This window comes from Apteryx mantelli, chromosome 12, assembly GCF_036417845.1.
Source record: "Apteryx mantelli isolate bAptMan1 chromosome 12, bAptMan1.hap1, whole genome shotgun sequence".
Taxonomy (NCBI): Eukaryota; Metazoa; Chordata; class Aves; order Apterygiformes; family Apterygidae; genus Apteryx; species Apteryx mantelli.
In genome coordinates this window covers 10,557,994-10,577,796 of record NC_089989.1, presented here as the reverse complement: position 1 = coordinate 10,577,796, position 19,803 = coordinate 10,557,994, and the positions used below count along the sequence as shown (strand labels likewise).

At 37.2% G+C, this 19,803-nt stretch overlaps 1 protein-coding gene across 4 annotated transcripts in view; it reads left to right on the top strand.

The window, feature by feature from the left end:
- The window catches only part of IARS1 (isoleucyl-tRNA synthetase 1), a 111,242-nt gene that overhangs the window by 6,398 nt on the left and 85,041 nt on the right, over positions 1-19,803 (top strand). For all 4 annotated transcript variants that reach the window (XM_013945289.2, XM_067303173.1, XM_013945290.2 and 1 more), the window contains 7 exons: positions 1,189-1,308; positions 2,001-2,157; positions 2,656-2,775; positions 4,406-4,488; positions 13,256-13,373; positions 16,044-16,191; positions 18,584-18,671. In XM_013945289.2, the coding sequence (XP_013800743.2) occupies positions 1,190-1,308; positions 2,001-2,157; positions 2,656-2,775; positions 4,406-4,488; positions 13,256-13,373; positions 16,044-16,191; positions 18,584-18,671 (833 nt within the window). In that variant the 5' untranslated portion in view covers position 1,189. The remainder of the gene's footprint in view (positions 1-1,188; positions 1,309-2,000; positions 2,158-2,655; positions 2,776-4,405; positions 4,489-13,255; positions 13,374-16,043; positions 16,192-18,583; positions 18,672-19,803) is intronic.

Sequence of the window (19,803 nt, the reverse complement as noted above, 5' to 3'; positions counted from 1 at the left end):
TCTAGGCTAATGTAACGTTCATCTTGTTCTGGTGTAAGCGCTAAGCAGCAGTAGCGCTGAAGTTACAGGTGGCAGAGGCCATTTTTCTGTATAGTCTTCTATTGTAACCTTCATAACCATTTTTCATCTGTTAGAGAATTCCTCTCTTAAACATCCTTATTCCACAGAACTTCTTCTCAGTTTTAACTATAGCATTTGTTGAAATTTGTCCCCTCTGAATTTTCAAGCAGGTCTGGAACACCAAGCAGCTCTTGTGTAGTTGGTTGTCTGTTTCTAAGGATGTTGAAAATTCTCTTCTGTGTTGTGAAGGAAGCTCATATGTAATTGTGCTTGTAGTGAGTTTCATTGACTTAGTCAGATATGAAGAGTGCCTTTGGGTTCTGATGGGCCCTTTCAGAACTCGCCAAATAAAAAAGACCTTCTGAAAATAGGAAAAAAGAAGCAACCCCCTGTAGCTTAGTTCTGACATTTTTGTAAAAAATGAGGGAGAGGAGTGAGGAAAAAAAGCAGACTAGTAGTTTTGCCAGTACTTTGGAAGTTAGAAAGAGCTTTTACAAGGTGTGCAGCTCATGTCCTCATTCTTTGTCCTCAGCTGTTTGTCTGAATTCTCTGCATGTTCATCTTATTTTCACTGCAGTGTGAGTTTCAGCTACGCTATCTGAAGTCTAGCTGGTTTTAGGTCACTCCTGAGAGTGACGGCGTAGTTAGATGGAGAAAAGCGTTTTAAGAAGTCTTTAAAGAATTTAAACTATAAGAATAGATTTATGTTCAAGTGTACAGTGAAAAGGAGCCTGCCTGTTTAGTAATCTTTAGTAAGTTCCTGCAATTAGAAAGTCAATCTTGTTAGTTCACAAACTTGCTGAAGGTCAGTTTGGACATAGAAACTTTCCTCTAGAAAAACGCAAAATCTGCAACAAAACATAATTCACCCTTTGACTGTTTTTCATAGGAAACAAAAAATGTATGACTACGACACTGTAATAGCCTATCAAGATTAATAGTTTGTTTTGTTTTTTAATACAGTGCTTGCTTCCATGATATACTGAAACAAGCTCTCTGGAAAAAATAAGATGTGGTTTGGTGATACAGAATTGTAGGATAATAAGTTACATTATGAAGCCATTTTTTTTCACTTCTGTTCAAAATTTTTTTTCCCCTTCCCCCTGTTTGGTTGTCGCTGTGGGAAAGAATGGTTCATCAAGTTCCAGAAAACATAACCTTTCCAGATGAAGAAGAGAAGATATTGAAGCTCTGGAAAAATCTTAATTGCTTCCAGGAATGCCTAAAGCAATCAAAGAATAGACCTAGGTAAGAATCTGCTAAAAGCCTTAGCAACTGTTTTTGACAATCCAAGGTTGGTACTTTTTTTTTTTTTTTTTTTTTGCCTGCCTCAGTTAGGTTAACGACTGCTGCTGGCTAATGTTGTCTTTGTATCAGTTACTGTTTATGTTTCCCTTTATGAAGACTTAAAAGTGTAGGAACAGTCTTTACAAAACTAATTTCCTGCTTGGTGGGTTTATGAAAGCAATCTGCAGGTAAGAAGGAACAACTCTTACCTATGTTTGCCAACTGTGGAGCAGCATGTTGGCATTTTGAGTAGTTCAGGAGAAGCAGTGTGTGAAAGTTGCAGTGTTCAGTTTGATTTTTTGTTCTGATAGTGGTCTGCTTTGCCTCAGCTGTACTCAGTTCATGTACTTCATCTTAAGGCTAAGTGGCTTAATAGTGTTATGGTGAACTTCCTTAAAATCCCAGGTGTTATAGGTGCAAGACAAAGAATCTTGCTAGAACTCCTGGCAATTAGTAGGAACTGAAGAGATTGAAATATTCTCTTTATTCCCACCATACTTCTGCCAAGGTGACACCTGTGCTGACTGATAGTACAAGAGGAAGAAACTGATGTTGTCCAAGCCAGACATGAGAAGCACAGGCACACAGATGTACTTATCCTGTTTGAGGATTTGATGCTTAATTTTAATTAAGAATGTCTTCCTGTATCTTAGGTTTAACTTCTATGATGGCCCTCCATTTGCTACTGGGCTTCCACACTATGGCCATATTCTTGCAGGAACCATTAAAGACATAGTAACCAGATTCGCTCATCAGAGTGGTTTTCACGTCGACAGAAGATTTGGATGGGATTGCCATGGCTTACCTGTGGTATGTGTAATAAATCAACCTACAAATATTTCTGTTGATTCCTCTTTACATATTGTTACCTACTCATCAGTCATGTTTCTCTTGTTCTTATGCCTGGCTTCACTGCTGGAAGGATAATTGGAAGTTCTTCACCCAGCGTGTTGCTCTGGCTTTTGCTGTTTGTGTGTGGTGATTTCAGGTGCTTCCTACCGATCACATGCCCTACTCTAGTTACTCTGTTCATTACTGGAACTGTGTATTTAGTCAGTATGTATTTCAGGTAGTAGGGTTTTCTGTTTGTTTGATAGTAAAGACACTATCACATCAGGATTTTTCTTTAGAACTTCTGCTTATTTCAGGTACAATACTCATAAAATCTCAAAAAGATAAAGGGGGCCATTTGGCTTTGGTGTCAGAATGCATAGAAACGTCATAAAGAAACTGTCTGGAGAAATCCTGAAAGGTTTTGACGGCAGTGTGTTGGATTTCTTTTGGTTTGGTTGTTTTCAATGCTCTCAGGAGTATGAAATCGACAAAACCTTGGGCATCAAAGGACCAGAGGATGTGGCAAAGATGGGGATTGCGGAGTACAACACCCAGTGCAGAGGAATTGTGATGAGATACTCTAAAGAATGGGAGGTAAGTAAAATCTCAGTATATATTCTGCTGTGGGCTCCTAATAGTGTGTGGGGAAGCTCAACAAATGGAGCACTGACTTAAAGCAAGAGTTCCTATGCTGCATGGCTCAGGTTATGACATGGAATCAAAGCAGTGCTGGTTAGTCCAAATGCTTAGTCTTTGGATGGTAAATGGATTTTGTGTTTTGTTTTGTTTGTACATATATGCATGTATGTGTGTACGTTTCCACACATAAACGTATTTCAGATTACTAATCAAAATACTAATACTGGCTACTAATACTGGGCTAACCAGCACTGTGAAATACCAGCTGTTGAGAACACAGTAAGTTAAAATTGGCAGATATGGAAAGCAAAATATTAACCAAAATTAACCCTTTAAAATTTTTTTTAAAGCAAAAAAGAATCACTTGATTCTTCAAAAACAAGTGATGGTTTTGAAATAAGTTTCAAAGTAGAAATGAAATTAATTTCAACATCTTTTTTGTGACTGGCCAGTAATAAATTCAAATATTTTGGGACCATGTTGGAAGGAATTTCTAGCATTCCTATTGGAAATAGTGTCCATTTTCTGTCTGGAGTGGCTAACAAATGTTTGGATGTTACTTAAAATATAAAATGTTTCTTGGATGCATGAGACTTTTCAATTCTGAGATCAAATAGAATAACCCAGCTTCTTGGTTCCTAGTAATGATTAGTCCTAGTCTTTGGATCTTAATAATAGAATGTCAGAGTGGCTCAAAGGCCAGAAGCAAAACTGGTGCATCTCAGGAGCTCAAATATTGTGTGAGAATATAGAGACGAAAGAACTCATTTGCTCCATTCTCAGTTTAGTAGTTTGACTGTCTGGTTGCTCTATATGTAACTGTATCAGGACAGGTGTCTCTGGGCTTGGTTATTTGCAGAGCTGACAGTTCCTATAGTTGGAAAATTAGCAAGAGAGTACCACTTGTCCAAGTGAATCGCATAGCTAACTCATTAGTTTTCATATTCAGTGCCAATGGGCGTAAACATAATCTGTCCTGGGATAGGGACAAACACCTATCAGTTTGTGCTCTTTGGCAGCGCTGTCATAGCTCTGGGAAGCCAAACAAGGTAGTTGGCCCTGAAATAACTTTGATAACTTCTCGTAATGTACCAATTTCTTCCAGTATTTCTTCGTCTTCAACTTTGATTATGTTTTGATACAGATCAGATCAACTTTCCAAGTGACTTTTAAGCTGAAAGAGTTGGTAGGCTGTTCTGTGTTCTGGATCTTGACTGTTTCTCTGACTAGTAGGTTTAAAAATAGAAAATAAGACCACTGTAATCACAAGCAAGTTTCAGGCTGTTGAACCTCAACTGAACCTTAAGAAATCATCTCTGATCCACCATTTCTGTTTAGTAGTGTTGAACACATTTGCTTCTTGTTGGACCTTGGTTCATGACTTCATTCTTTGCTTATTTTTGTCTGTGTAAAGATGCTAGTTTGAACTATTGTTGGGCTTAAACATTGCATAGATCTGTTTCATTGATGTGGGGCAAACACTGCACTCTTTAAATCAAGCTGTTACAGTAGAATAAATATTGGAAATGTACCATGATTTTTGATATTAGGATGCCTTTCAAGCTGCTTATTTGTTTCTTAACAGTTCAATGTTACCAGATTAGGACGCTGGATTGACTTCGAAAATGACTATAAAACTCTTTATCCTGAGTTCATGGAGTCTGTGTGGTAAGTTAACTTGAATACATTGTATGCTTTATCAATTTTAAATGTTAAAAATGCTTCAATTAATTGTCAACATGTATTGATCCGTGCATCACTAGAATTGTTTTAGAATATGCCTAATTGAGTGTTTTGTCCACTGTTTATTGAAAGGTGATGTGAAATAGTAGGGTTTTCAAAATAAAATAAAAGGTGGACAAACTAGTCTTATTCAACCCTGATATCTTACTACTCCACATCAACTTAAAAGCAGTTCTGCTGATCTAATAATGTTTTCTTTGCTCTATTTAAGAAATGACATTACATCTCTGCCTTCTTGTTGCTCTTAACACTGTTATCTCCAAATGGCCAAATTGCCCAAATTCTGTCTAGCTCTAGATAAAGCTTGTCTGGAAGCCTGAATTTAGAGGCTGGGAATCTGTTGCTGTCTTGTTCTTGGCAGTGTAGTTTCACAGCTGTCTGTGACTCCTAGTGCAGGTCTAAGTCAGGTTCAGGATTTCTGACAACATGACCAGAGCGGCTATTGGAATTTGAAAAGACAGAAAGTCCTTATAGGTTAACACTAAACAAATTGAGCTAATATAGGGGACTTTTGGCAGCATGGGGTCATTCAGGTGGCAGAATTACGAGGAGAGTTAGAAGGAGAGGTTTAGCAGAACCTTTGCTGACAAAAAGCGATTGACAATCAAATTACATGCATACTACAGTATTATTGATACTTGTTAATGTTAGTTTTACTAATAACCTTAAATTACGTAGCTATGTAGTTACGTATTTTAAAAACATAGTTTTCATAAGAGATTGACAAAACTTCTGGATGTTTCTGAAACCATTGTAAAGGACTGAAGTGCCACTGAACTTTGAATTAATGTTCAAAGGAAGATGAGAAGGAAGCAGATCTGTTGCCAATTTAGCTGAAGAAACACTGATTAATGATAAAGCCAAGAAAGAGAAGAAAGTTTCCTTTTATAAGTTATAAAAATATTTGTGGAACATTAAATCCTGTTTAAGTAGCATCCTCCAAGGACCATTAAAAACAGGACTTGACTTTTTGTTGTTTGTTTGGTGTTTTTCTTTTTCTTTTTCTTTTTTTGCTCTTCTAACTCTTTGGATACAGGCTCTGAAACGTAAACTTTGAATCTAAAATCACTGTAGTATGATATTTCAGAAAGTATGTAGGCAGACAACTTATTAATTTTGTACTTTGTGCTTCCTGGTACTTCTTTTCTGCGTGATCATGTCATGAAATATATATTTTTGGAAGTCTATATTAAAATTTTGTATTGTACGAAAAGTCTCCTAAGTCTTGGAGGGGCTTGTTACAATGTCATTGCCAACTTCCTGACACAGTAAGACAGGAGATGGGGCTAGCGATGCTTGCTCAAAGTGGGCAGAGGAGGGGAACAAGAAAGGGATCCAGGATGCTGTCATCAGCGTGAGGGAGATAACTCTTAAACCTAGCAAATGATCTATACAGCTAGCATTGTAAGGATAATATACACACTTCCCCCCCCCCCCCCCAAAGAAATCAAATGGTTACCTAGATGGAGATTTTCAGTTTGATGATTTCCTGTTATTAAAGTTACATAAAGTTTACATCCACTAGAAGTGGTAATTTGAATGGTAGATTCTGGTGTAATTCTCTTAGAACTTGTTTAATTTTTTTATTTTTGAGTTCCTCTTCAGTTTTCATTTAAAGTAAGTTATAGCATCTTAGTGTCCAGGTAAGTAAGGAAGAGAAACTGCAAATTAATTTCTTCATGATTGCAATCTGGTGACCGTATTGAACTGATGTTTTTCTTGTATTTTGATAAGCTGGTAGAAATAGAATGCTGCTTTTAGGCCCGGAAGAAAACCATTAATAATAAAATTGGTAGTGAGCATGGCAACTGTGGATTTTTGTGGTTAAAATACAGTAAGGATTTTGTCTTTAGTTTGTTAATTGGTTAAACTTCTATCTGTTTCAGTCCTTTCCTCTCCTCCCTAGCGCTTCCTTAGGCTTGCAGTTCTGGAGTGGGTTCAAGCAGGATTTCTGTCCTTTAATGAAATCTGATACTTTAATCCACGATACTTAGACTGATTTCAGTGAACTCCTCTAATACTTTTGAAAAATATTGTTTCTAGTGGTGGCTGACTTTATCAAGTTATTTAGACTTGAAATAGTTTAGGGCTCAGACACCAAATACATCTTTTATTAATATTGTATTGTTCTGCAGAGATATTGTACAACCTGAGGCTGCCAGAGAACATTCTTTTACTGTTTTATAATGGAGTTTGTTGGAAATGGCTGCTTCTGTAAGTATTTTGGTGCTGTGCCACATGGTGGCTGACTAAAGTATAATGCAAGTTTTCAGTCTGCTAAATCTTGACTTAGAACAAAACTTCATCCTCTTAACGATAAAAAGCTGTAGCATTCTGGCAGAGTCTCTGCAGGAGAGCGTTGGTTGTTAGTGCCTCACGGTGCTGAGATATTGAAGTTGTGCAATATTAAGAGGCGATACTGTGATGGGTTTCATGGCTTCTCCATGTCTTTAAAATAATTTAGGTAGAACTTTAAGTTTTAATTCTGTAGAGCTTGGATATCCACCCTAGTGCCAGGTTGCATCTCAAATAAAATGCGTTTGTGAGTGAAAACTGTACGATGAGAATGATGTTCTTGAGCTAGTCATGAACAGATGTGCAATATAGTTGCCTTCCCCCCCACCAGTTCAGGAGATGGAAAGTGAAAAGCTGAAGAAAGAATTGAAAGCAGTTTGATGTGATTTTAAACTTTACTGCTCTGTGGTCTGAGAAAAGTGTACTAGTTCTGAAAAAACAACATCTAAATTACTGTCTCTACTACTGGCTTATTGCACACAGTTCTGAGGCCAGCTGTGATTTTTGCCTCTCGAGAACGGTTCTTCCCAGCCATTGGCGGAAAAAGCCTGCGAGGGGTTGCCTTGAGGAGGGGGGTGCTCCGTGGCCGGAGGTGAGGCTCGCTTCCCAGTCTGAGCGGGGAGGTTTGCCCCCTGCCTACAGCAGTAGCGTTAGTTTAAATAGCTTGCCAGCACCATCTAGTGTCTGAATTTACCAGTTGCATTCTGAACGTAATTAAATAATGGAAAGCTTAGTGTATGTTTTGAGAGACATGTTTGCTTTTATAGTTAAACCTGCAAAGCCATGTAGTGCAGATGTAATGCTTATTGGTGACAGAAATATTTACTAGCTACTTCTATATCTTAAGAAGAAATTCTCAAGTCCTTTTGTGAAGACACTAGATAGTGGGTGGCAAGGAGACGGAGAGGAAATGTTCCTAGCTATGTTTAAAAAAAAAAAAAAAAAAAGTACCTTACACGTTTGAGATCGTGGCTGTCCTCAGTGAAAACATAGTATGGAGCTCCCTTCAGGGATGGCTAGCGCTCTGTCCGTTTCTGTGCCCAGCCCACCCAGATCATTTCTGGTGTTCCAGCTACTGTGTGTGTTTGGGAATTTTTAGGATTGCTATTAAGAGGGAACCTCTGTTTCCTTTCTTACCAGAAGCAGTCTTCAGCCTTACTGCCCTACCCCATAGCATATAATAGTGTTGGCCTCCAGGTGCCACCAGATTACTTCAGGTCATTCTGAGACTACAGCTGAGGAGGTTTTAGGTAGCTCTTGAAACTGGGATGTTTGTCTTGGGTTCCCTGGATTTGCTGCTGCTGCTCCCTATGTCTAGCTTTGCTTTCCTTTTGACATGAAAAATGTGCATGTGTGTTTTTTTTGTTGTTTGTTTTTGTTTGTTTGTTTTTTGTTCTGTTTATGTTCTCAGGATGAGTTCTGTGACTGTAAATGTTGCGGTCTAACTGCTTTAGCCACTCTCAGTGAGAAGGTAAATGAGGACTGGTTTGTTGTGAAGATAAAACAATGAGATTGTTATTTTCTGGGTTTTTTTTTTCCTTTTCTTTTCTGTTTAAGCAGTGAAAGCTACTTTCTGGCTTCATTTTTTTCTGAATGTGGCAGTTTATTCAACTCTAAAACATAATGATTTAAAAACAGCAAATCTGAGTCCTAATAGGAATTGCCATTGCGTTTTGTGTATTCCATGACTCTTCAGTGATTCACTCTTCATAAGAAGTCTGTTTTGTCCATTCTTCCACCAGCTATCTGCATATTTTTTCATACTTTAATTCCTCCTGTGCATTTAGTGTTCTAGTCCTCTGGTTGTTGTCATATCCTCTTAGCACTCCAGTCTTTGTTATTTTCTTACCTGTATTTTGAAGGAGGAATACACTGAACCCCTACTTAGTTGGAAGACTAAGGGGTAAGCCTGGAATCAGTTTTGCGTGTTTATAGTTTCTGCTCTAAGGGCATTCTGGGTTTATGACTTAGTCTGGAGTCGTTCAACACAATGATCCAAAGACTACATTAGAAAATCCCCTCACTGTTGGTAGTTGAGAGCTTGGAGAATATAGCTGGAGCAGAATGAACTCTATGTTCTGGTATTTTAATGCTTTCCCTAATTCTTGGACATAAGACTTGACCTCTTCTGTACTTACAATTGCTAGGCCCCAGAACAAATGCTTTTCCTAACTTTTCTTACAAAAGTGTCTTATAAAGGTACTGTTCTAAAGACAGGCTCTCTGTATTTGTTATTAGACTGCATTTCTCTTTTTTATTTTTTAGTCTGATGTGCAGTGTTGTTTGAGTATTCGTTTTGTTCATTCACATTCTTCATCCCTGTGCATCTGTTTCTGATAGTTGCTTCCTTTTTACTTAATTCTGTCTGGTCTTTCAAGTGTTACCCATGACTCACAGGAGAACCGTTTCCTCAGAATCTCTGCTGTTTTATGCTGCTGTTCAGATGTAGCCTGCTTGCTAAATTGTGGGGGCGGCATGACTTTTTACATAGTTTATTGTTTATGCTTTTAAGTCTGTGAAAGTTATCTAATTGTCTTTCTGTTGAACTCTCACTTGTTCATGCAGCAATAATTTAGTCCACTTTTGTAGAACGATTACTTGATGGTCAGCAAATTTCAACAAGTCTCTATGGCAGTGTAGACATGATACACTTCTAGGTTCTCTTTGATGTTTTTCCCATCCTTATTTTTAGTCTTGTAATTACTAATTAAGGTCACTTTTTTTTTTTTTTAAGGCCTTCTGTGTGAGTTTGGGAATCACTTCCTGATATTAGTGATGATTTTCATTTTCTTGAAAATGAAGAGTTTTCAGACCCTTAGCAAACTCTTAAATATTGAGCCATTGTAAATAGGATGTCAAACCTGAAATCACTTGTTGCCCTAGAAGAATGGGATTAAGAACTTTAGAAGCTTTAAGATCAAATCCTCCTCTCTGAAGTGAAGTGAATGTACACATGTGAAGAGGGCAACCTGCTTTTGCATCTAGGAGAGGATGCTGAGGGATGTTGTGTGGAATGCCAAGGATATTTTGAGTATTACATTGACTAATCCAGTATCCTCTGGAAGCAGAAGCTTCCTTTGTAGAAGTTTTATTAATACCCATGCGGTGCTCACATGGTGCAAATGTGACTTGGATCAGCCAATACCATAGCAGATTTCTCCCTAACGTTTTGGAAGTTACGCCTCTGGTGGGAATAACTCTGACTCGCAGTTACTAACTGGGCTTGAACCAGTTGTGTCAGCTCCTCATGACGCATGTTAGGAACAACTGATGTGTGTGTTCAGATTGTGTCATACTTTTTAGAACTTGAAGATGCCTTGCACCTTTAGGGACTAGGTTTTATGTTAACAAATGGCTAAAACACAGATTTTGAGTTCACTTTTTTCCAGACCTCATTTTTCTTCAGCATGTGAATATGCAAGTGCTATTCCCACAGTAAATGGGATGCAACTAAATACTTTTCGTTTGAGGAGAACTGTACCAGAATTAGGGGAACAGACTTTGATTTCTAACTCTTTTTTGTGTAAACTTTTTCTGTTTATTGGTAGAAAGGAGCTTTGTGGTTTTGTTAATTTATCCTTTCAGAAAGACTTGCAGTTTCTATTTGGCTTACAAACCCAGAGTTGTCTTCTCAGAAATTGTCAATGTTTTCCAAGCATAGGCATTTCAACAGGTTTTAGGTCATTTTCTGAAATCTTGTATGTTGAATTGTTAAGCAAAACCTGATATCCATCTGCAGACAGTCAAGTGACTTTTACTGTTAGAGATAGGTTAATATTTAGCAATCGCTGTGGTTTTTTAGGTGGGCAGTGCAGAAAGGTTTGTGAGAGTTGTTTCCTGTGCACTGCTGGTGATGCACAGGAACTCATCTTGGAAGCTTTTTTTTTTTTTTTTTTTGCTAAGGAACCAGTTTGATGTTTTTCAAGATAACAAAACGGTTTTTGAGTGCTGTTCTATCAAGCAGGAGTCTTTTGACTTGATTATAATTCTCATTATTATGTTGGAATGGTTATCTGAAGGCAGATATTTAAGATAAAATACAAATGGGTGGTAGTTACAAAATGTAAGGAGAGCTCTGAAGTGTTTTGAAAGCTCATCTGGTTGCTCAGCCGTGGGAAAAATGGGGAGTATTTGGTTTGAAATAGGGTAGAATTACCACAAGAGGGAGATGCTGACTTGGAATTTTATCCTGGTAGCTCCATCTAGTGGTTTACCTTTTCTGAAGTTTATGGTTTTATTTACAGCTAAATTAAATATTCACTGTTTCACTGAGTAGTTTTCTTCTATGTTGACAGTAGGCAGTGTTCTTTAGAAAGCAGAGATAAATTGGAGCTTTTTTCCTGTAGATATTTTAGTTAACTGTTTTTGAAAAGCAAGTAGAACAACTTCACTGTAAATGCCATCACCTGTTATAGTCTGCATTAATCATACTCCGAGACGGTAAGCCTACATTTAAAACATGTCTTATTAACTTTCATTAAAACTTCTGCAATTAGTCTGCTGACATGGATATGCTGAAAGTTGATGAAACCATATTCACTAATCATTGTTTTGCTTGTTTGCTTAATAAAAGATAGATTTATATCTATGTAGATTTAAGTGGATGTGGTCTCAGTTGTAATAACAGTTATACAGTCATTTCTGTGTTTTGAATTTGGGTTGGGGTCAGGCAACCACAACTTGCCAGTAGTCACACTTAATACTTTTTCAATAGTACTTTTAAGTTCTGCCTGCAAAATAAGCCACCTTCATTAGAGTGCACAGCTCTGAAAGACTTCTGGGTTTGGCTCCTCTGTGGCAGAGTTTGCTGCTGCTGTGGCCTTTAGACAGGTTTCAGATTATGTAACTGTCTCGTGTTAATGACCGTTCCTAGGAAATTTTGGACTTAATCAGAGGTCCATTGATGAATTTGAGTAGATTGAATGTCTTCTCTCTATGACAGTCTGCATTTTTGCCAACTGTCTGATCTACAGTGTAACAGCCATTCCCATTAAGATACTGTGTGACTTTCCATGACAACAGGCCAGTGCTTATCTTCTGCTGTTCTTGTTTCAGGCTGCCGATAGATATCAGTGTAATGGTCTGCTTTCATTTTGTGACTTGAAGATTATGCGTTCAAAAGTAAAAGACAAGACACTTTACTTAAATACAGGCATGGATTCTCAAGCACAAAATGACTGCCTGCAGAAGACTTGCCAGGATGGGGTTGTTGGCTTACCAATGAGCTATTTATCTGGAAAGGGACACAGAAAAGTGATTAGGATGGTTTGAAAACATAGTTTGGGTAAAAGAGTTTTAACACCAGTGATATTTAACAATTTGCCTGTGCAATTTAAAATGACCAGACTCTGCAGAACATGAAATTGAGTTGAATTTGGGCATGGTTATTTAAGGCTTACCTTCTCCCACCTTTTTTCTGAGGTAGCCAACCTGCATACTGTACCACTGACAGTACAAGTCTGAATGAGATCTTATACTAAAGCCAATCAAGGTGGTTGTTGATTATCCTTTAGCAATTCACCAGATGTCCATGTGATGGACAAAACCCTACCTTTCTCTGTATCTGATTGCTGCAGGGTTGGCTATGTAAACTATATTTCTCTTCCTGCTACCCTTCACTGTGAGCATTGACTCAATCTCATACCATAATATTATATGCTGTGCTGATTATTTCAATGAGAGAGTAGCATTTGAAGATGCTACATGCTGTGTTGAAGATTGTGTAAACAGAATTAAAGCTTGATGCAAGAATCTGATCTTGGATTGGAACTGAGTCCGGATTGTTATTTTGCATGCTTAGCTGTGCCCGCTTGTGAAGCAGTGTTCTTCAGAGTGTGAGGCATGGGTTTACTCTGAGCGGGATGCAGGTATCTGTAGTGCAGCCCTTTCCCTTTTTAGCACTGGTTGCCGTGGCATGTGATAAGTGAGCAGCTGTGTCACTATACATTTCTTCCCTTTCCTCTAAGTTATGGCTGACTTCAGCCTTGTCATCTGTTAAAATTTCAGATTTTTTTCCTTGTACTTAGGCAGTTTGAGAAGGATTGATCAGCAATACTGATTTGTTTCACCTTCGTATTGTTCTGTGCTGTGCAGTCAGTGCATGGAAAACCAAGCTGGTAGAGTTGCCTAATGCTAAAAATTAACCAGAAGAGTGGTCACCCTCAATTTATCAGAACAGAGCTAAGAATCCATGTTAATGTAAGATTGGTATTCTCTGTGTGTGCTGATAGTTTGAACTCTTTCCTTTTGACTTACAGATGTTGTCCTTAGTTGATGATTGGTTGCTTAAAAAAAACAATTCGGAACAGGTCCCCTGCTAGAGCAGAACCATGCTTTGCTGTTGGTTTGTTGAATTTGAAACCCCAAGTGCTATTCTGTGTTCCTTGTTTACTTCCAGGTGGGTTTTCAAGCAGCTCTATGACAAGGGACTGGTGTATAGAGGTGTTAAAGTCATGCCATTTTCAACTGCATGCAACACTCCACTGTCAAACTTTGAGTCCCATCAGAATTACAAGGTAAGGCAGTATATGCATGCGTTATACATAACAATTGTATTCCTCTTCTTTCTTCGATTTGGGTTTGGAAGACTTTCCTATTCTGTTCTTTGTGGAACATAAGCATGTTAGTACACTCCAAGTTGACAGTAAAAATTTAGAGAAATCGGCTAGTTTTTATTACGTTTTGCTGTTTGTTTGGATCACTTGATCTCCCCCTCCTTCCCTGTTCTTTTTGATCGCTAGTTACAGGTGTATAATTACAGGTTGTTTTATTCTGGTTAATTGCTCTTGTTTTTTCTCTAGGCTTCTAAGAGGAGCATTGCACTGTTGGGTTTTCATAGTAAATATGTATTGAGAGAGCTGCAGTTGTCCCTTTCTGTGCAGATCTGCAAAGAGGAAGGTCCATAACAAAGTTGAAGTTTCTTGTGAGGGGATTACTAGGAATTGTTGAAGGTTGTGCTTGGTTGTAGCGCAGTGGTATAATAATAGCTCTTCTAAGAATCATTAATTTAAATATCTAATTATATTAGATAAAACATTTCCAAGAGTTTATAAGTATAAAAAATAAAATAGCACGCATTATTAGATGATTCCAAAGTAATGAACAATTTGATGCAGCTTTCCATTTGCAGCAGAGTTGTGTTCAAATTTGTGAAGGCAGATCCTGTTCCCCAATCTTCCAAATTTTGTGTTAGTTTGTGGACAGAAGTTTTGTATCCTTTCCAATCCCCACACAGACATCTCTCTTTGTCATAAATCTTCCACTTTTGTTATGGCAGAAAGTTAGCACAAATTGTACATCTGGTCTTTTTCATATTTTGCCTAACAAAGGTCAATGTGTTAAAACTGGTATTTTTAAAACAAATGTTTAAATAGACTTGTAGTAGAATGCAGTCCACAAATACAGAGCTTTCTATATTGCTGACAGATAATTGACCGTATTGAAGAATAAACAGTGTTTTTGTGATTTAGAAAAGTGAGACAAAGATATCTTGATGCTTGTGACTATCTTGAAAAGAGACAGCTGAAATAACTACTTTGCTCATATTTATTAACTGACACTTCATATAGGCTCAAACTAAGCTTTCCTTAAATGACAAACACTACTTCTTGTATGTCCTTTTTCATGGAATAAATCTCCCTTCTCCTTTTAAATCTTTGTAAAATATTTTGATACCATTTCTTATTCTAGAACCAGTAGAGTGTTGGGTATATTTACTGCTCTGCCACTTGATGCAAAAATTGTCTTTTTGTTTGTCCAAGGTGGTATTTTGGAGACTGAGGTGTAAGGGTTTGTAAGCTAATATGACTTATTCTTGGCCAGACTGATCATTTCTGGGTGTAAGGGAGCTGTTATTTTTCTAAATGTAGAAAGCAGTCTTTGGCCTGTGTTTATTGATAGTATGGGAAATAAGACACAAATTAAAGGAGCATATTAAGAAACTGAATTAGGTGTCTAATGTAAACTTGAGTAAACTGTGTCAGTATCTTATACTGAAGAGATGTTGTCTTCAAATTAAAGCAAGTATAATTGTGTGAGCAGATAAATGTTAAGCAGTTACATTATTTCGTAGACCAGAGATGTTAATTTTTATGGTTTGCCAGATTTTTTTTTTTGTCTACCTGGTCAACTTAGTGCTTCAGAAAATGAAGCACTGTTGTGTAATAATTGGTAGAGACAGAATTGTAGTGATGGGTTAATCTTCACTTGGCCTTGAACACAGTTCAAGAGTTATGTAATATTTATGTTTTACTGTTGACTACACCAGATGTTCACAGAAAATTCCCTCTGGAGCAGCCCTTAGCTCAGACATAAATAGCTGCTTGTTCCATGATGCAATTAACTGTTGCATGATGCTGGACAGGAACCAAAGCGCCTTGTACTATGAAATGACAGGGTAACCTATTCATGGGTTTAGGATCTATGCATGAGATACTCATTTTTGTTTGACATTTAAAAATAATTAGTGAAAATTTCTTAATTTGGAGCTTTCACATTTGCAAGACTAGATTTGCTTTCTAAATCTGTTTTTCATAGTATATGAAATGACTGAATAGGATTGTACTTGTTTTCAAGGAATTCTTTTGACTCATTTGGAGGTAAGGTTTTATATAGGGTAACTAATGAAGGTCTCCTTTCCTGAGACTTTTACTCTTTTAAATATGGATATACTCTTATCTTTAATTACCCATACCTTTTATTTTTCCTTGTTAACTATAGTTTCTTACTAACAGATTGCACTAACAATAGTTTCTTACTAACAGATTGCACTAACAATAGTTTCTTACTAACAGATTGCATCTCTTTAAGTGATGGCTATTCCTCCTACTCCCTGGCGCTAGAGGAAAGATAGGAAAAGACTTTGTGTAGCAGTAGCTGAGAAATTGCTGATGATTTCTTGTCAGTTGAGGTTAATTTCAGTTTTTAGAATGGGATTATAAGAGTTACTTGAGGGAATTGGCACCCATCTCTTTGGCTTTTGGGCAGCTAATTCCCAAACTCTCATTGTTGATCCTAACTTTTTAAAAATAAACTGTGGCCTTGTCAGACTGACAGCTTGCACTGTTATAATGGATGACAGTAACTATTAGTATTTCTTTGTTTTGTGTTTTCTTGTTAATACATGCAGCAAACTTTTGGGCTTTTTTCTGACTTTTTCCCTTTGACTTTATCCTGCCTTATTTAAGGATGTTCAAGATCCTTCAGTGATTGTGAGCTTCCCACTGGATGAAGATGCAAGTGTATCTCTTGTTGCTTGGACCACTACTCCTTGGACCTTACCTAGTAATCTGGCCCTTTGTGTTAATCCAGAATTGCAGTATATAAAATTGAGAGGCAAGTGTTAACCTAAGGTGAAATATAATGAATGCTTCTTTTTTTGGTACTTGTGTATGTGTACTTACATTTTATTTGATAGTTTTTTTATGCTAAATGTACAGGATTTTGCTGGGGTTGGATCAAGTGTTATTCTGAAGGATGAGATATACTTGCTGTATGGCAGATGTTTCCAATTGTCAGGCTCTTTTTTCCTTGCCTGTATTACATGAGTTTAAGAACTCTTGCATAAAATAATGAACAAGAGCAGATGTTGTATCTGCCTCTGAGTCACACTTCTCTGTATCTCAAAAATAGTATGACTTTAGGTCTCCATGACTTTTTGTGGGGGAAGGGCTCAAGACCCCTGAGCAGGTAAGTGCTGTATGACAGCTCAATTACAGTAACTGAGCAGCTTTGTGCTCTTAACCCAAAGTGTTTCCTGTCCGTCTCAAACTGACGGAAGTGTGTTTGTTAGCACAAATGCAAGTCAAAGTATATACAGTGATTTCCAGTGCAAGAATACATATGACCGAGTGCTGTGGCTTGCTCTTGGGCAAGTTGGTTAAAAGCCTGGCTAAGCAAGTCGTGCTATAAGTAATCTCTGTCATGAGAGCGTTGAGCACCTCAAGAAATGAGTGCAACGGACCACATAGGGTGCCTAAAAAATACAGGCTGTTGCTTTTATTACTGTTTCAAATAGTTCTCCAGGATTTGCAGACCCAGTCTCTTAATTGGCAAAGGAGTATGTTATGATGTCTTCCTTTTCACTTGGGGAAAAGATCTGGTTTTTGTTTTGAAATGCTGTCTTCCTTGATCCAGTAAATAAATAAATATGCACACACTCATATATGTACATGAAAAGAAACAGGAATTTGGATAAAAGTACTTCTTGCATTGTTATTTTCATATTCTTCCAAATTCCTGGCCTTTTCTGACTTTGCAGTGTATGTAAATAAAAATGGAGATTCAAGTGAACTATGGCATTTAATCTGGATTAAAACCAAAACAAAACAAAGGTAGAATTTCCGATTCCAACATGAACACATGAATCTTAATGCTTGCCTGAGGTGATGTTACACTTAAAAACTTGGAGAGGCCTTTATAGAGAACTCCAGGTGTTTGGGGAATTTCTTTGTTTTAAGAGAAAACTAAATACTTTTTTTTTAAAGGTTTTAAAATAAACTTGGTCAGCTCAAAAAGAGTTATTGGATATTTTCAGAAATAAGACCTGAATCTGCCTGAAGTGTTGGAGGATTTTTTTTTTCTTTCTTTCTTTACTCTGACACTGACTGTTAGTGGGATGGTGACCGAAACACAGTGGGGAAAAAAATAAAGTCTTTCTGTTACCTGAATAGGTTTCCAAATAAGCAAGTTAGGGTGCCTCTAAGTATACCTAGAGTTCATACATCAAATGATCCGAGGGGCATGTTACCTAAATGTAACCATTGTTACCTTCCTAGAATATGGTGAATGTAAACTAGTTACGTGAGCGATTTTTGTGCTCATCGACTTGCTGTATGAGATTTGGCTAACCCATGCTTTATAGAGTTCTCTTCCATTTTTTAATAATTTATTTAAGGTTCTCAAAATACCACTAAGGTTTTTGTTTCAGAACAGCTTGTATTTGTCCTTACAAAATATTGTAATTCCATTATTTATAGGAACAAATAAGGGCATGGCGACTTGGTGGCTAGCTGGTGGTCTGTGATAATGAGCAAATGTAAATACTAAGCTGCTTTGAGGAGGGCTGTAGTTAGGTAGCCCATATGCAGACATGCTCATAAAGGAAGCTGAAATTGGTAGAATAGTGGTCTGAATAATATTCATGGTTGCAGTGAAGAGATGAGGGTTATTTGGGAGGTAGAAAACAGCTTTTCTTCATAACGTGTCACTTTTATATTTATTTCTTTTAAAAGGAAAGTCAAGCATAAAAAAAGATTGAAATATTACATCTCAGGCAGCGAAAAGAAGGGCAATCATTAAATCATGTGTCAACTTAGTCATGTTAATTTATGTGGTAATTCTCCAATTTACCATAACTCTTCTAATTGTTTTCCTCTGATTTGATTACTTTTGGTGAAACTTCTCAATTGCTTTTCTTTGGAACCATGATAGTAGACAAAGTAGGGCAGTTCTGGCATTTGAACATAAACGCTGAATACCAGGGCACTGGGTTTGATCCTGTGGTATCTGTTTAAACTTAGCTTTTGAGAAGTGTTTATATTAAGTGGCCGTAGGATTTCTGTGGGGGAAGAAATCACAGGTAAATACTGGTTGATCAGCAGGGTTATTCTGGGTAGTGTTATAGCTAATGTGATACCATCTTGCATGAATCGAAAGGTTTTGCAGTGGTGCAAATCAGGGTATTAAATTGAGTTTAATGTAACTTTTTGTTTTATTTATGTTTTAGATAATGCCACAGGAAAGACTTACATTTTGATGGAAGCCAGGCTGATAGCACTGTACAAATCTGACACTGAATATGAGATACTTGACAGGCAAGTACCTAAATTATTATACATCTGTTAACTTCCAATATTTCTATAGATCAGAAATGAAACGTTTCGAGAAGGTGGATTTTGCAGTTATCTAAAGATGAGTTTCCATGTGTGGTGATTCTTTTTGTGTACATCTTGCAAAAATCTGTAAAAGGAACTGAAATTTGCTAGGACAAATTGATCTTCGATAAAACAAAGCTCCAGATGGACTGAAAGGTGGTTGTTTTTTTTTTTTCCCCCTTTAAGAAAAAAATTATGTTAAAAAAGGTCTAAAAAACTGGAAACAATCTTCCAGGTGCAGAACACTTTCTGAGTGTACTTAAGGGGAAATGGAAAAAAGCAAAACCATTGTCTTTAGCAAGCGAATGTTGTTTCTATATGATGATCTGCCTAACTTAAGTAGTGGTATTTACTGCTTTTTGAAGACTGCTTATTCATCTTGGCTCAGTAGAAAAATAAGAAATATTTAATAACAATCAAATTGGATAGCTGATGCAGGTGTTAATCTGTAGCTCTCTCCTAGGCAGAATTTGCATCTTGGCTTCTCTTAAATCTTTTTATACAAAAACTAAACCTAATAAAGGGATAGAATATAACAGTATTTTTTTTGCTTTTGTTCAGTGTTGTGCAGTGGGTAAAAAAAAAAAAAAAGAGTTCTCCCTGGGAACAATTAGAAAATTTTTCATGAATGACAGCCTTCCTTCACTTGCATCATTTATTTTTATATCTTTTTACCAAGTAGTTGGAAGCTTCATAACATCACTTTTGAGAATAAAAACATATATTAAAAAAAAAGGGGGGGGGGAAGGGAGAGGATACCTGTTATTTCAGCTAAGCAATTACATGTAGTTATTGAATTATAGGACTATAGAGCTGGAACACTTGCCTAGGTATCATCTACTCTGATGCATTATACTGTGACAGACCTGAGTAAATCTTGTTTTGTCTTTCTGCATTGGTTTTGCTGCCCTCTCCTCCCCTGCCCCCCCTTAATTCTGCCCCCTCCCGCTTAATTCTTTTCAGCTATCACTTTTTAGAGTTTAAGCCAATACTCAGTTTGTAAAGATGGTTTTCAGTGTTCCTGTTCTCCAGTGTTGGCAGAACTTCTGAGCTCTCAATTTTCTGTTATATC